General features: G+C 40.2%; 1 protein-coding gene across 1 annotated transcript in view; it reads left to right on the top strand.

Moving 5' to 3' along the window:
* Positions 1–14,140, top strand: part of LOC121495432 (methylthioadenosine phosphorylase) — a 51,499-nt gene extending 37,359 nt beyond the window's left edge. The window contains exons 5-8 of the mRNA XM_041762889.1: positions 1,305–1,407; positions 5,826–6,065; positions 10,738–10,860; positions 13,213–14,140. Coding sequence (XP_041618823.1) covers positions 1,305–1,407; positions 5,826–6,065; positions 10,738–10,860; positions 13,213–13,251 — 505 coding nt within the window. The 3' untranslated portion in view covers positions 13,252–14,140. The remainder of the gene's footprint in view (positions 1–1,304; positions 1,408–5,825; positions 6,066–10,737; positions 10,861–13,212) is intronic.
* The last annotated feature ends 541 nt before the right edge of the window (positions 14,141–14,681 follow it).

Genomic DNA, 14,681 nt, shown 5'->3' with positions numbered 1-14,681 from the left:
AGCACAGGCTAGGTTTTCATCCCTGCAGAGCACTGAGGCCTCGTTATTAAGCCAGGTGACTTTGGTGCCAGCTAGTGCTACTGTTTTTAGTATGTGACAGGATGGAAGTAGCAGATGAATTTTGGTAGGTGGGCACACCAGCTGTATAAACCCAACCAGTATATTTTCTCCACGCTGTTCCTTCCCTCCTGCTCCCGGAAGTAGATGTTAAGCCATCGCCTCCCCCTCCTTTCCCTTGGGCTGTCCCTCCCCCGCCCTCCCCTCTGTAGGAAAGATGAAGACTCTCTTTCCTGTATTACTCATGAGTTCAAGTTGAGAACAATATAAAGGACATAGAAGGTGCTTTATTCTGAAAACGTTGGGTGAAAAATTGCAGGGTGACTTGGCTCCGGGTTAATTTTAGCCTCTCTTTTGTGGATTCAAAACGTTTTACCAAAAAGATGAACTAAGAGACTTCTGAACCAATTCTAGCGGGTAGAGAAACAAGCTAAATAATGTGGCAGAGAGAGTCCCCAAAGCGGAGCAGGACAAATAGCTGCATTCTTCAGTGGGTCAAAGGCATGAAAGACTAAGGTTGGGGGTGGAGGGCAGGAGCTACTCTCATCAGAGACAGACCAAGCAAATGCCAAGTTTAGGACCTTGTTTGGAACTTGAAACTAAAAAAGCATTTGTTAAAGAGAAATAATAATTAAAAATACATAAATGAAAGACACTTCTGAGGACATCAGGAAGATTTGCATATGGTCTGTGTATTGGTTGGTATTGAGGAATTAATTTTTATTGAAAGTGATGATCACATTACAGTAAAAAATCCCGTATTTTGGTACATCTGAAGTAGGCGTGAAATGTCAAAGTCTGAGATTTGCAACCATGGAAAAGCTAACAGGGGAAACAAGGTGGACAAAATCTGAATGGTTGAATCTAGGTAATGGCGATGTGTGGGGCTCACTGTACAGCTCTCTACATCTACAATGACAGAATTTCCTAGTGACTTCCTTAAGTGTTTTACCCAACCTCCCAAGCTCAAAGTTGAGTTGTACCTGCAGTCCACTGCAGTTGTCCTGTCAGTCACGAGACCACACCCTTGAATTCCTGTTGGAAGGCATGTTGCCACCAACCCAGAGCCAGAAAAACTGAATACTGTCCTGAAGGGGCTTTTCCAACAATTGCCTTCAGCTTATCCAGAGCTCCTGATTCTGGATGAAGGACCAAGGTGTTGACCTCAATACAGGGGATTCACCAGCCCCTGGAGGATGGAGTGATAGCTTTAAAAAAAAAAAAAACCTTTTCACTTTATTTTGTAGGACCACCAAAAGGCCTCAGACCTTCTATGATGGAAGTCATGCCTGTGCCAGAGGAGTATGCCATATTCCCATGGCTGAACCGTTCTGCCCCAAAACGAGAGAGGTTCGTAGTCTTTCTGGAAGGTGCACCGAAATAAGTTGTGGAGGGCTTGGGTGGCATCTAGAGTTATATTAATTGGCTAAGCAGGTGATCCTTTTTTCCCCTCTCAAGCTTGCTTCGTATGCAAGGTTTCTAGAAGACTTTCCCCTTGTTAGTACTGCCTCCACTACTCTCTGTCACTAAAGTTGCGACCTACCTTTTTTATAGGTTTTGATTTTGCTGTCAGAATGTCTTTTAAATAATTTAGTGTAGGACAGCATATTAATCAAGAGTGTATAGTCTGGAACTAGATTACTTGGGATCAAATCTCTGCTCTTGTGCTTAAGAGTTGTGTGTTGTTGGACAAGTTATTCCATGCCCCCAGGCCTCAGTTTCCTTGTTTGGAAAGTGAAGGTAATGATAACGTGTACCTCATAGAACTGTGTAAGGGATAAATGAGTTATTACTTACAAAGTGCTTTGAACTCTGTCAAGTTATGCAACATCCAACAACTGGTAACTGCTTTTATTAGTTCAGTTTTTGGTAATCTATAAATTGTCAGATTGGTATCATTGGCCTTTGAGCTGAGTTTGGCTATTACTGTTCAGCCTCCTCTCTAGGATTATAGTAAAATCTTAGCACTAAGGGGGTAGCCCTACAAAGATCAGTGGAACAGCTTAAGCATGTTACTCATTCAGATAATTTTAACACCTACTTATGGAAAGCAGATTTATTGTAACATTTTTTTTTTTTTTTAGATTTATTGTAACTTCTTTTTTTTTTTTTTAGATTTATTGTAACTTCTATGTCCAGCCCTCGTAAGTGTGTAAAAGTAGTTTTCTTGTAGTTAACAGCAAGGGCACCTTAACCTCACTGTGGATCCAAACAAAAATCTTGAATCTGAAGGCAGGAGTCAGGGGTAGCCATTTCAGATATCTCACTGCTTGTTGATTTCTCTGTGATTTCTGTGAAAATACATTTTTTGTTTGTTAAAAAAAAAAAAAGGCAGGTTAAGTTTGTATTTGGGTATTTGGGAAATATATGTTTCCAGATACCAGCAGAATATATCAAATGCTGCTGGTAGTCTTCCCTCTGAAACACAGATCTGTCCACATAATAGATTTGCTTTCCAAGGGTATTAGATGTATATAAGATTCTTGTCCATTTCAAAATCGGGACAGCTTAGGAAGAAATAGACTAAGGAGAGAATAGGCCTGAGATTTTGTCCCAGGGAGGGAACACTGATTTCAGGTACTAGCAGTAAAGATAAGAGAGGGGAAATACTAATGATGTATACAGACACATGCAAATGTGGTGGCTTGGTGATTGTTCCCAGTAATAGGGTTTGGCCTCCCTTGAGACCACACTAACTCAGCTCTTCTTGGTGTAGCTAAGACCTTCCCATGTAAGACTAAAAGAACACTAGGTTTAAGAAAACAGGAAAAAAATAAGTCTTTGAAATATGACCTCATTCCTACATACTCTGAAAGAGATTTGTAAATACCATCCAGAAATGTAGAGAAGTTGGTGCTGTGTCCCTTGATAATTATCTCTTTAACTTTCAACATTCACATGACCTTTCATGTACGGATGAGGAAGGATTGTCAAGGTGAACTGTCAAGTGGTGAACAAGATGTGAACAGTGGTTGTACCATATTCTTGTGTATATATAAAGAGGTAAATGTGAAAGTATTTACATGCAAATAGTGTTTTTGGAAAATTGAACCAAAAAACTGGTAGTTTTTTTTTTTTTCCCTTGGGAGGGATGAAGTGGTTTGCTACAAAAAAATACTTGTCACATTAGTGGGGTAAATGTTTTGTTCCATGTCACTTTTACCCCAAAAATATTTTCACCTCTAGCCATTTTAGGAGGTAATCAGAAGCCAAGTTTTTCAAAAGTCCAGACACATAAAATATATTTAGCTTGGGTAATTTAATATTGCTAATACATTTGCAGGATAGTGGGAAATTCAGGATTTCCATTATCTTTGCTCCAAACATGCAAATGAAAGAGTCTTCGCCTCAGACCCAGAGATCTCTTAGCCTGTGGTTTGGTGCAAAGTGCTGGTTCAAGTGACAAGACCCCAGAGTCTGTCTCTATGGCCGGTCCACATCCATAATCCTTCACTTCCTCCTCCTCACTATCAAGGCACCTGCCTCCCAGGGTGACGTGAGAACTCAATATGCCACAGCCCAGTATACAAGGTTGTTGTGATATTCTTTCACTTATCTTTAGAAGTACTGAAGTTTGCTTAAGACATACAGCTTTGTTAGTCAGGATTTTAAAAGATATTTAATGAAAACAGGACTGAGCTGGCTGTATTTTAATTTGGGGATGGGGGACATAGGTAGGGGAAGGAGGAATGATTTAGGCCCACAAATTTATAATCTGTACTCTAGGGGAAAGTTTTTAAGCAGCAAAATCTTATTTTCAGCATATATAGTATAATAAATAAACATGATATAACCTCAACTGTTCATTGTCTGTGACTTGTCATGCTTCTAAATTTGGAGTTGCCAGGGCTCTCATTAAAATTCTTTCTCCCGTTGCTATAGCATAATGAAAATTATTTTTAAAGAAATAGGTTAATTTGCCTATGTGGTTCTGACATGTGCAGGCTAGACTTTGGCCTAAATTGGAGCCTTTATTGACACTGAGTCACACTATTTTATATATAGAGTACCCCAGGAATCTTTGCCAATTATTTGGCAAATAAGTGTAGAAGGTGCCAGTGTAATTGTTAGAAGACTGGTTTAGCTTTATCCAGTGTTTACAATGTGCCCGATACAATTCTTTGCTGTATTATTTTTTAGCTCATTTAATCCTCACAATACTTCTATAGTACAATCTAATTATTCCCATTTTACAGATGAGAAAACGAAAACATTGAAAGATTAAGTGAATTTTTGGCAGTGCTTAATCAGGTTAACAATTAATTAATTGATTTTTTTAAAAGATTTTATTTATTTATTTATTTATTTATTCATGAGAGACACACAGAGAGACAGAGACATAGGCAGAGGGAGAAGCTCACAGGGAGCCTGATGCAGGACTTGATCCCCAGACTGGAATCATGCTCCGAGCAAAAAGGCAGACAGATGCTCAACCGCTGAGCCACTCAGACATCCCAACAGTTAATTTATTTTTTTTTCCAGCTAAATTTATTTTTTAATTAGAAAGGAATGTTGAAGCAAAGGCTAGAAATTGAGCAGCCTGGGTGGCTCAGTAGTTTAGCACCACCTTCAGTCCAGGGCCTGATCCTGGAGACCTGGAATCGAGTCCCACGTCGGGCTCCCTGCATGGAGCCTGCTTCTCCCTCTGCCTATGTCTCTGCCCCCGCCCCCGTGTCTCTCATTAATAAATAAATAAAATCTTTTTTTAAAAAAAGGCTAGAAATTGATAACCTGAGGATTAGATGTGTATTAATAATTAGACTATGGAAAAAGTGATCATTCTTTTATTTATTTTTTTTTTTAAGATTTAATTTATTTATTAGAGGGAGAGCGAGAGTGGCATAGGGAGAAGCAGCCTCCATGCAGGGAGCCTGACACGGGATTCGATCCCGGGACTCCAGGATCAGGCCCCCAGCTAAAGGCAGCGCTAAACAGCTGAGCCACCCAAGCTGCCCATGATCATTCTTTTAAATAATGTTTTTAAAACCCATGCATGGCCTTAAAGTGGTATCATGATAAATTTATTCTTAGAAAAAAACTAGAATAGCTTCATTCTGTTTTTGTATGTGTTTTGGGAGAGGCAACAGGCTAAAGAGATTATGAAGAAACCATTTTCTTTTTGGGGGGTGTGGAAAGAGAGAGAGAATCTGAAGCAGCCTCCATCTCCATGCCCAGTTTGGAGTCCGATACAGGGCTCCATCTCACAACCCTGAGATCATGATCTGTGCCAAAACAAAGAGTTGGATGCTTACCTAGCTGAGCCACCCAGAAATTGTTTTCTAACCAAAAAAGGGTTCTAGAAAAGTCTTTAGCTCTTGTGTGAAATACCAGTCAGGAGCTTGGAAACCATTCTTAGCATGTCTTTGAGGAGATGTGATTCGGACTGGCACCCTAGCTCAGCCTGGGAGGGGAAGGGATCAGACTCAAATCCATGTTCACAACCCAGCTTAGTCTCTTCAAGCTGTAAAGAAGTAAGTGAAATTAAAGTATACAAACAAATGCCTGGTATATAGAAAAAGTTCACAGTTTGCTTTTGTATCTGTAAGCTGTGTGTGCAAGGGGCCGGGGGGAACAGGGTTACGTAAGTGGGTGAGGGTCTAGAAAACACCGTTCTGTGATCTCCAGGCACTGTCTGAGGACCTGAGGTACTGACCATTTACAGTAAAAATTTTAAGTAATGGAACATGTTGAACATCAGGGAAAACCCCAAAATAACTCAGCTGTTACTTATGTTTGAAGTTTTGAGTTTGTGGTTCTTTGTTTTCTAGGTCCTCATAGAGATGGCTAAAAAGTTAGGACTCCGGTGCCATTCAAAAGGGGCAATGGTTACAATCGAGGGACCTCGTTTTAGCTCCCGGGCAGAAAGTTTCATGTTCCGCACCTGGGGGGCGGATGTTATCAACATGACCACGGTTCCAGAGGTGGTTCTTGCTAAGGAGGCTGGAATTTGCTACGCAAGTATTGCCATGGCAACAGATTATGATTGCTGGAAGGAGCATGAGGAAGTGGTACGTAGAATTCTCTTCTCAACATGTATGACCTGGGTTTCCAGGCATCATGGGAGTGTCTTAACTATTAGTTCCATTGTATTGGGTCTGGAAAGTGCCTTTCTACCAGGTTTTAAAGTTAGCTTTCCCTATGTGGTCAGGTATTTTCTTTATACTTCTCCTTGGAAAATATGATCTCCACAGGGAAGAAAAAGACACTTTGATCCAAGGATAAACAGTACATTTTGGACATGTAGGTGTGATGGGAATCATATTGCGACTTGGGCCTTATTTTAAGGATGAAAATGTGTTTTGGTTATCATTTCTTTATCCTGTGCTACTGGTTATTATGTTTGTTTTCAAATGGAAAGACCTATTACCTCTTCCCTATAAGAGGACTCTATTCATATCTGTTTAACCTACCATGACTGGATGATGTTGGTGTAGGAATATGACAGCAGATAGACAAGCCTGTGAGGAGCAAACATTCTGAGGCTTTTGGGGGGTTGGGGGGAAGTGCAGAGGTTAAGCTGACCAGTGTAAGGAAGCTCAGGGTTCTACAGAAATAGTATGGTGAACAGTACATATCCAATTGACCCAACCAAATATTTGCAGTCTGAAAAGGCTTTCTGGTGTAAGAATGGTGGGAAAGACAGGCTTCCTTGGGTGGAGTGGAGAAGAAGGAAGAAGGAGTAGACTATGTAAGTATTTCAGAGAGGAGATCAATTATGGGTTCTGGGCAGGAAAGATAGCGAGGTCCAGCTGATGTGTGAAGACACTAGACCACTTCATTCAGGCTTCCAAAATAAATATACTTTTTTTTTTTAAGATTTTGTTTATTTATTCATGAGAGACACAGAGAGAGAGAGGCAGAGACATAGGCAGAGGGAGAAGTGGGCTCCATGCAGGGAGCCCAATGTGGGACTCCATCCTGGGACTCCGGGATCACACCCTGAGCCAAAGGCAGATACTCTACCACTGAGCAACCCAGGAGTCCCAATAAATATTCTACTTATTGTGGAAAACTTCAAACATCTGTAAAAAGTTGATAGTCTAGTATGATGAACCTCCAGTTCATCACACAGCTTTCCAGTTAGCCATGGCCAATCTTGTGTCCTGTATATAGTGCCCCTACCCACTTCTCTCTCCCCTGCCTTCATTACTTTGAAGTAAATATTTTTCCAGAAGGCCTCTTTTTTAAACTAAAATAATAACAAAATAACTTCAATACCACTACTGTAACCAAAAAATATTGATATTCCTTAGTGTAACCAAATATCCAGACTGTTTACATTTTCCTTCTTGTCTCATATAACCATTCAAATCAGGGTCCCTTATAATCCACACATTGCATTTGAATGATCTGCCTCTTAAATCTCTTCTGATATTCCCCATCTGTCTTTTCACTCCTTACATTTCCCTGGAAGAAGCTGAATCATTTGTCTTGTCCCCTGTCTGATTTTAAAATAGAGAAAAGGGGCAGAGGGTGCCTGGGTGGCCAGTCTGTTGAGCATCTGACTCTTGATTTCAGCTCAGGTCATGATCTCAGGGTCGTGGGATCAAGCCCCATGTCAGGCTCCCCACTCAGGGAGTCTGCTGGAGATTCTCTCCCTCTGCCCCTCCTCCCCCTTAACATGTACATGTGCGCACTTGCTTGCTCTCTCTCAAATAAATAAATAAAAATCTTTTAAAAATAAAATAGAAAAAGGGACAAAACTACAGTCAAGGAGTTTTGAAGATTTTATTTGTTTATTCATGAGACACACAGAGAGGCAGAGACGTAGGCAGACGGAGAAGCAGGCTCCATGCAGGGAGCCTGATGTGGGACTTGATCCCAGAACTCCAGGATCATGATCTGAGCCAAAGGCAGACACTCAACCACTGAGCCACCAAGGCACCCCCAGTCAAGGAGTTTTGAAGTAAAGAACAAGTGCACGGGTAGCTATTATGAGCACACTTACGGGAGGTGACGTCTTCTCCGAGATGACCCTTCCCACCGTCTCAGAGATGCTTGTTGTGCTGTCCATTTTCATGTAAAACCGTAAGATATCCATCTGTCAGTCCATCTATGTATTTGGAATTTGGGTTGTACTTGAACACAGGTTCTTTGTTTTGCATGGATACCTTGTCCTGATTCCTCAGTGTAATTAACCACTGCACTACTAAGGCATTTTTTGTGTAAGAAACTTCCAGATCCTGACACAGCATAATCTCTAACTTGGCAGCTCTGGTCACCTAAGGGACACGCTCAGCCTTATGGATGTTAAGAAGCTTCTTCCAATTAGCAGGAGGCTCCAGCCTCTGCCACACCCTAAGAGCAGGTTGCTTCCTGCCTCTGGCTTTCTGCTCAGTCTAGTAATATTTGCCTCCTGCAGATCAAATGGTGCTTTCCTTTACTACATGAGGTTTGGAAAGAAGTCAGTTGGAGCCACTTGCGTTGAAAGCAGAGAAGCTAAGCTGTGTGTAAGTGGTAAGGCACGAAGGCAGATAATGCTAAATGCCACAAGAAAAGCACAGACGGAGATCACATCATCACCCAGTCATGTGTGTCATTGAGCTTTAAACCAGATGTGCGGCCTGGTGTGGTGCAAAGATTTGAGTTGCCTACACCCACCTTCAAATTCCTGTTGCTCCATTTACTTGTGAGACTGGACAAGTTCTCTAATCCATCTACTCCTGTGTGGGATGGAGCCAGAGGTGAGGGGTGGAGGTTTTTCACTTACACTTCTAACCTTGCAGGATTTCTGGGAGAATTAAACCAAATGTAGAGTAGCTGCTATAGTGCCAGCTCCTAAGAGAGGGTGGTTATCACCAGGCAGCTATGATGGAGAGAGGTGGTGCAGAAATGTTTGAGAAGAAAACTTGTTTAGGCTGGACATTAAGCAGAGGGTTAGATTTTACTGTGAAGAGGTTAGTAGAATGGGCATTTTGGATGGAGCCCAACAGCAGAAACAAAGAGAAAAGAGAGGTCAGAGTCCAAAGAAGTCAATATCAGTCAAAAGAAGGAGTGCCTCAGTCAGTTCAGTGTCTACCTTCAGCTCAGGTCATGACCTCGGGGTCGTGGGATCAAGCCCTGCCTTGGGAGCTCCCTGTTCATCAGGGAATCTGCTTCTCCTTCTGCTCCCTACCCCCCACTCATACTCTCTCTCTCTTGCTCTCAAATAAAGTCTTAAAAAATACATCAATCAAAGGAAAAACAGTAAATATAAGGTAAATCTCTTGGATGCTTCATGAGCCTGCACTGGAAGACTCTGCTTAAAACTTGCTTCTGCAGGTACTTGGCAACACCCAGCTAGTTACTGCTTTGAATTCCCACAGTGATGGAACTCCCATTGGCTACAGTGCTTGTCATTTTTTTCTAAATACATTTCTGTGTTTGTGGGATGGGTCTGGAGTTTATATAAACTCTAAGAAATAAAAAGATGTAATCTTTGTGCGCTTGAACCCCAGATTCCCTCTAAGTATAGTGAGGTGTGACAAGTACTCTACCTCTGATAGGCATCTTACATTCACAACTTTTTTTCAACGTTTTTATGGAAGCAATTTTGGTGATATACAGAAGTTGACCATAGTATGAGCTTTTGTAAATAAACATCCAGCTTCAATTGTAAATGTATCAGCTTAGGGCCAAATCATATTTCATCTGGACTCTGATCCACAATTTTATCCATAAACACCTAACATAACCACATTATCATTATCACATCCCAATGGTAATTCCTTAATATTTCAAAGCACAGTTCACATTTCTAGTTATCCCAAATATCACAACTTTTTACCTCCAAGTGTTCTGAAGAGAAACTAGGTCATTTGTCCTGTAGAGTTTCCCACAGGAAACTTTCTGGATCACTGAACTCATCTCCTTGGGGTAGTTTGACAGATTCCTCTGTCTTCTGTATTTCCTTTAAATTGACAGCTGGTTCTAGAGATTTGTTCCAATTCAGGTGTCAAAACTAGTGTTGAGGGGCAGCCTGGGTGGCTCAGCGGTTTAAGTGCCTGTCGTAAGCCCAGGGCGTGATCCTGGGGTCCCGAGATTGAGTCCCATGTCAGGCTCCCTGCATGGAGCCTGCTTCTCCCTCTCCCTGCGTCTCTGCCTCTCTCTCTCTCTCTATCATGAATAATAATCTTTAAAAAAATAACTAATAAATAAATCTTTAAAAAAAAAAGTGTTGAATTAATATGATTCCTGTAAGGAAGCTCATTAAAGTGGATTGTTTGTTTTGGGATTTGTTTTTGTCATTGTTCTGTGATGTTCTGTGATGTCCATCCATTAATTCATTGGGAGCTATAAAAATGACAATACTCTGATTCCAGCATTTCTCTTTATTAGCTGGAAGACTTCTTGAAAGATAAATGTGCTTATCTTGTGACTGGCTAGCCAGTGTAGCAGCAGTTTTAAGACTGGAATCCATTCTACTGTGGATGTAAGGAGCATTAGCCACACCTTTCCAGACCTGCTAACATATTATACATCTGAGAAAGTTTCTCAAACGTTATATTGAAAACCAGTTTTTTTCAGAGATACCATTGGATTCCTCCACCATCTCCCCTCTGGGACCAAGCCTGCCTTGAAAAGTGCAGAGCTAGTGCCCAGGGGATTGGAAGTGGAGTGAACTGACTCTACAGTTCTGTGAACAGCAGTGGAATTGTAAAATTGCTAGTAACATTTTCTGCTGGGTTTTTTTTTCTCTAGGTTTCAGTGGACCGGGTCTTAAAGACCCTGAAAGAAAATGCCAATAAAGCCAAAAGTTTACTCCTCACTACCATACCTCAGATAGGTTCCATGGAATGGTCAGAAACCCTCCATAACCTGAAGGTAAGTACCCTCAGCCATCTGCAAGCAGACACTTCCATGGACCATTATCTGCCCTACACTAGTCTAGAGGTTCTCTACCAGTTTTCATGCTCTTTTCTACCATACTACCAGTGTGAAATTGAGTAGTTATGGATTTTGGCTAGTAATACAAGACTGCTGAAAGTTGAGGTGGTGAGAGTTTTATTATCTAGTCTGCCAAGTTCTTAACTTTGTCATGCTCTACAGGATATTCCTAGGTCATACTACAGAAGGTTGAAGATAGTGCTTGTTCTGTACATGGCTTATATCGCTGACAAAGCTGTTTGCTCTTTGGCAGACCCAGGCAAAGTGTTGGCAGCCTTTAAAGCCAAAACACGAATAGCAATACCAAAACGGTGCCAGGAGTGTATTTAGGATTGATGTTATATCAGACTAAGACAGTGATTAATGATAAACATGGGATGGGTTGTAGATTGGTAGCTTTTCAACTCTAGCATTAGTTCCCAGAATATCATTTAAACTGAGTGCTAAACTCAGAGACCCATGATTTTTATTTGGACATTTTTTGATTCTCTTGATTAACCACACTGGATAAGGAGTTGCCTCAAATTGATTGGATATTCCCCTACTATCCAGAGAAAGTAGCTAGCATGGCCTAAGGTGTTGAACATACTGTACTCTTAGGTCTTATGACAGGTAGTTGAGAGAGGATTTGAAAAGTTGATAAATACCCTCCCTACCTGAACTGCTACCACCAAGGAGCCCTAGAATGAGAGTCACAATTTTAGTGTGATGAAGACACCGCATGGTGGTCAGTGATTGACAGCTGCTGGGCACAGAGAAGCCATGATTTATAGCAGATATTGACTGCATGGTTTAAGTGCTCCAGCATAGCCGATTTCAGTCCATCAATCCAAAACCACTGATGGATCCAAAGAGCTGATTCTTGCAAGCTGATACAGCAGGCTACACTACACACCCCTCTAACAAGGTGTCTCTCAGCCCTAAGGACTGGAAAGTCAGGAATATTGGAATTTGTATTCCAGTCTTTCCCACTAGACTTCAAGTGCATAAGAGACAGGAAATACATGTGTTGGTTTCAGCCTTTATACCTAGGCGCTAAATATTCTAAATGACTAAATGATAGCCCCTCTTTCCCCCATGAAGTGTTTCATCATAATTGAAATGGAGACAAACCTTGTTAATAATTACAAAGAAAAAAAAAAAAATTACAAAGAAAAGGGAAACAAAATAATTCTAAGAATTGAGGAAAGTCCGTTTAAACTGGAAACCGTTATATCTCCCTGGGTGCAGTGTAATAAGAACAGTATGACGTTAGCTTGTCTAAATAAGCACACTATTGATTGTGGGAAATATGACTCATACTTTTTGCTGCTGCTGAGGCTAGTGTCACCTGCAAGACGTGATGGGTTTTATTTTTTTCTTTAGGTTTTTCAACTGACCCCATTTTGACCATAGTCTTTCGAATTTGAATATAATTTCTCAAGGAGTAAAATTTATCATTTCAGCTTCATTTTTAAATAAATCTTAGATGGTAGAAATCCATGTTCTCCTTTCCTTCTGAGAAGTTTCTGAAAGTATGCAATTATAGTGTGTTTCCCTATGTGTGCATTTTTAAAGAGGGTTAATATTTATAGCTTTTATCAGATTCTCAAAGAGTTATACGATCTAAAGAAAGAAAATGAAGCATTTTGCTCTAGGCGAAACTGAGAATCATGGCCTTTGTTGTGACACATTAAGGCACACCCTATTAATAACCCTTTATTCTTGGGGGTATTTTGGGGGTAGTGTGTTCAGTCCTCTGTACACTGAAATGTGTGTCATGCATTCACTCATTTCAGAAACCGTGAGCACCTGCCATATGGCCAGCTGTGGTTTACAAAGGTACATAAGACCTGTGGTGATGAAGATGATCCTCTTATGTTTAGAGATACTTATGTACTAAAATTTCAAGGGTGTTTTCCAGTGGGATAAGGTGAATGACAGAGGTTGATATACATTAATCCAGGCTGGAGGTTAGTGCGTAATACATATCCTAGTGGATATGAAAGAGGGTGGAGATCTGGGAAAACCTGGATAGCCCTCTTGAGATAAGCAAAACTCACTTAGCAGGAAAGGAGAGTGAGGAACTACGAGTTAGGAGCTGTATTGCAAGTTCCACGTCTAGTTGGTTATTTTTAAGTTTTAATGAACATGAGAATTTTCTGAGTTTATTGAAAGTGTGGATACCCTGGGCCCTCAAGTCTCTGAAATCAAAATCTGGTTTTTAATAAGGACTCCTGGTGATTATCCTGATCTTAAGAATCACAACCTACAGCCAGCTGTGATCTGTGCCTGTTTTCTTTCTTTTAGAATATGGCCCAGTTTTCTGTTTTATTACCAAGACATTAAACTAGCATGGCCACCTAGAGGACAAGAAGACTTGCTAATTCCAGTCATTTGGGAAATTTCGGCTTAACTTGGAAAAAACATGGAAAAGACATGCAGCTCTCATGCCCTCGCCTACTAAGGAAGAACATAATTAGACCACACGTGCACATATCAGAGATGCCTTCTAGAAGGGTTAGACTGCTTCAGAAAAATGACCAATGAACATGTGGAAAAATTCTGACATCTGACACTTTAGAAAAAAGATAAGACCTCATTTACCTTTGTAAATTTGTAATAATAAAGGGTTTCCCATGTTACCAGGGAAATATGAAGAAGAAATGGGAATTCTTAGACTGTTTATTGGTGTGACTATAAATTTCATACAGTCTTTTTGGAGGGCAGTTTGGTAAAATGTATCAAAAGGCTTAAAAATACTTATACTCTTTCTGCTGGTTACCCCACTCCTAGGAATTTATCTTTAAAAAATTATCAGGGATACAAAGAACTGTGTATAAGGAAGGATGTCTAATATAGCATTAGTCATAATAGCAAATATTCAAAACAATCTCAATATCCCAACAGTCAGAGGTAAATTATGGTATAGTTCTAATTAGATTGTGAAGCAGCCAACTGAAGATCCTGTTTTCACATAATATTTGATGTCCTAAAGAAATGGTTGCTCTATAATATGAAATGAAAAAAGGGTATGTGTACACATTTTACATTGCTAATGTTGTTTTAAAGTTCTACATTGATGTACAAAAAGACCAGAAATGGATATATAATCTTTTGTTAACTGTATTTGGGGTTGGGACACTGAATCATTTTAATTTTCTTTATATTTTTCTGTGTCTTCACATTTTTCTACAATGAATATAACCAAATAATAAAGTTGTCTTAAAAATAAAAAGATCCAGCTCTTGAAAACATACTGGTGTCAAGCAAAGTTTAAGATGGTAATCCTAAGAGGAGTTTTGTTTGAGTTCCATCTTCATTTTGTTAAAAAAAAAAAAAAAAAAAAAAAAGGATCAATGATAACTGTATAGTAAGAACGATACTTGGGCTTGCAACAACTTGAGAAAAGTTGGGTGTTTAATCATCACAGAGTAAATAAAATCTTTAAAAAAAAATGTTTAAAAAAAAATTTAGGGGCAGCCCCGGTGGTGCAGCGGTTTAGCACTGCCTGCAGCCCGAGGTGTGATCCTGGAGACCCAGGATCGAGTCCCACGTCGGGTTCCCTGCATGGAGCCTGCTTCTCCCTCTGCCTGTGTCTCTGCCTCTCTCTCTCTCTCTCTCTCTCTCTCTCTCTCTCTGTGTGTGTGTGTGTGTGTGTCTCTCTATGAATAAATAAAATCTTTAAAAAAAAAAAATGTTTAATCCTCACAGTCTGAAACTCTGTGAGAGATAATAGACATTCTAGTGTGTCAAGTTTTTTTTAAATTAATATTTGG

The sequence above is a fragment of the Vulpes lagopus genome, chromosome 7, assembly GCF_018345385.1.
Source record: "Vulpes lagopus strain Blue_001 chromosome 7, ASM1834538v1, whole genome shotgun sequence".
NCBI classification, from domain to species: Eukaryota; Metazoa; Chordata; class Mammalia; order Carnivora; family Canidae; genus Vulpes; species Vulpes lagopus.
This window is presented reverse-complemented; position numbering and strand designations above follow the sequence as displayed.